General features: G+C 43.0%; 1 protein-coding gene across 1 annotated transcript in view; it reads left to right on the plus strand.

The window, feature by feature from the left end:
• Positions 1–252: 252 nt before the first annotated feature.
• mybpc2a (myosin binding protein Ca) overlaps positions 253–2,822 on the plus strand; it is a gene marked incomplete at its 5' end in the record, with an annotated part of 46,826 nt that continues 44,256 nt past the window's right edge. The window contains 5 exon segments of the mRNA XM_070439270.1: positions 253–382; positions 735–749; positions 1,443–1,517; positions 1,670–1,818; positions 2,004–2,113. Coding sequence (XP_070295371.1) covers positions 253–382; positions 735–749; positions 1,443–1,517; positions 1,670–1,818; positions 2,004–2,113 — 479 coding nt within the window.

A 2,822-nucleotide genomic window follows, 5' to 3' on the forward strand; every position in this document is an offset into this window, starting at 1 on the left:
GCAGCGAGTTTCCAATGTGAGAGTGAAATGGTGTAAAGAGCTGAAGGAAAAGTGTCCCTTGGGTGCTGGTCCAGGATCAGYTTGACCTRTTCACATTCTTACTGAAATKATTTAAATCACACTAGRGAACTGAGCCTGGATCTGTGCACAGGGTTCACTTGATTCCAATCAAATTAACTGAGMCCATAAAAGCAGAGAGAGGGGCATAGGCGTTGTGACTCTGAGTTTATGGAGGTGCATGACCTCACTTGATTCCTGACCCTTGTTCCATTCTCTCGACAACCTTTTCACCCAATCGATTGGTCAATCGATATGGCTTTTTACMTGCTTCTCTATGCTTATAAACTCTCTTTTTCCATAGAGCTCTTGTCAGATTCAGAAGGTGAGAGAACAAATAAATKGTGTTCCGTTTGCACAGCTAATAATTCCCCTAAATTCTCAATAATAATAATAATAGTAATGATGAGTACAGTGTCACCAACTGGTTTGAATTTGACGACTGAGGAAATAACTCATTAACCGTCTAGTTTTTACCTCCGTTTTGAAAAGAAAGGAAATKTTCATCCAAGTTAGARAGGGAAGAGAGAGACGTTAAGTGTGTGTGWGAGAGAGCACCTGCAGRTCAGGTTTTCATAGCTGCTCAGTAAACGCTCATCTTTCAGATTACAGTAAAGATACTGCAGCTAATGTGTTCYCCCGCTGTGTTTCTCTCTCTCTCTTTCTCCCTGATACAGAATTGCCCGATGATGGTAAGACAAACAAATACTTAAGCTTGTATTTGTCTATCTGCTGACACAAAACAATGCAATCCTTTTTTTGAAAAGGAGGGAGCACRCAAAGGAACAKGAGCARGCAGTCATGCTTTGATAATATCACAACATTAAAGAGCTATATTTACTTTTGTCAAAGTGGGAGAAGACTAGTGGAAAGGGATGGATAAACACGTCTTCAGATGTGTTTTTAGTTCCTTGTTCATTCCCAGGTGGSCTTACCTTACTGCTGTTAGAGGCCCTCTTCTGGTGTTGACTAGACGCTTGGATACTGACCCTCAGTTAAAWACTAGACTGATGTCATGTGACATGATTTCTCATGATCATCCATTAGAATGATGGAGACATTTCAGGGAGTGGAAACACATGCTGCAGCACTTTTCTCTGTCTTTGAGAAAAGCTGTTGCTAAATRTGGATACAAGAAGTCTCAATAAGTCACAGGGTGAACAAAGACRAGCTTTACCTCTGACCTTTTGATCTTRCTGCCTAGTAGACAAAATATTAATAAATGAATGGTATTTATAAACAAAGGTTAGGTGCTTTGGTCTAATGTTTGGTTTTCTGTCTCTACTTGTCTGTTCACTGATGTTGTTGTGTCTATGATGTCTGATGAGCAGTCATCAATGACCTTATTCTAACCCCTGACCTCTATGACCTCTCCCTACTTTTAGAGACTGTCCCAGGGGGGCAGTCCGAGCTGACCGGACTATTTGTAGAGAGGCCAGAGAGCACKACAGTAATCAAAGGTGAGACCCCTGCCCTGTTCCCCCTCTCTGACATACTGTAGCACTCTGAAGTTTGGATTGACACTCACATATGGATCATGGATAAGAACCCTAAAAACACCATTATCCAGAGGTCAGAATTTCTGATGGCTGATGTAAATTGTGGGTGGCAGGGAAGAACGTCACSTTTGTGGCTAAAGTGGACTCATCTGACCTGCTGAGGAAGCCCAACATGAAATGGCTGAAAGGGAAGTGGCTGGACCTGGGCAGCAAGGCTGGCAAGCACGTGCAGTTTAAAGAGGCCTATGACAGGAACTCCAAGGTGTGTGTGTGTGTGTCACTGTTTTCACATTCTCTCAAATCTGCACAAGTGAAAGTCTACTGTACTGTACATCTGTGTTACTTTTGTGTGTGTATGTGTACCGTGTGTGTGTGTGTGTGTGTACTGTGTGTGTGTGTGTATATATTGTAAGGGTGTATGTCTTCCTCTCTCACTATCTCAACCAGGTCTACACATATGAGATGAGCATCATCAAAGTAGTGGAAGGAGACGCAGGTGGCTACCGCTGTGAGGTCACCTCCAAAGACAAGTGTGACAGCTGTACATTTGAAGTCACATATTTGATGACACGAATGCCTATTAATCAATGCTGATAAAAGACAGGTTGTGTCTTAAGAGCATTTACCCACAAAGCTACAGTCACAATAGTAACACACTACCCTAGTGTATATGTAACAACCTACCCAGAAGACCTCGCCACGCCGCGCAAGACTTGCGCAACTAACTGCACAACTTATAGTTTTCACAGTGTCAGTACTCAGTCCATTATTCATCCTGATTTTTCAACTGTCTGTCAGTTAGTCCAGTGTTCCTCTCACCGTTCCCTCCCTCTGCCATGTTTCACCGCCTACAAGAGGAGCAGCCCGCCAACATCCTGGATGCCTTCAAGCGATCGTGAGGTGTCACTGTCAGGGTGGTTCCATTCAACTATATCATCTGTCTTTCTCTCCCACCTCACATATGTTGGTTATTCTATCTTTGCCTCCGGGCATCTGTCCCACTCTGTGAGTATATATCTTCCCCTGACTGTCTTCTGGCTCCCCATATCTGTGTTTGTAGGTGTCTTTGTATATCTGTGTCATTCACGTTGCTCTGTGTGTTTTGCTTCACTGATGTCTGTCATTGTACTATACATCTGCCTTTTCTTTATGTCTTTATCTGTGCATTCATGTCTATTTGTGTCTCTTTGACTACTGGTGTGTCTCTTGTACTTACTGGTGTGTCTCTGTTAGTTACTGGTGTGTCCTCTTTTGACGTACTGGTGT

Source organism: Salvelinus sp. IW2-2015, unplaced genomic scaffold, assembly GCF_002910315.2.
Source record: "Salvelinus sp. IW2-2015 unplaced genomic scaffold, ASM291031v2 Un_scaffold1528, whole genome shotgun sequence".
Lineage (NCBI taxonomy): Eukaryota > Metazoa > Chordata > Actinopteri > Salmoniformes > Salmonidae > Salvelinus > Salvelinus sp. IW2-2015.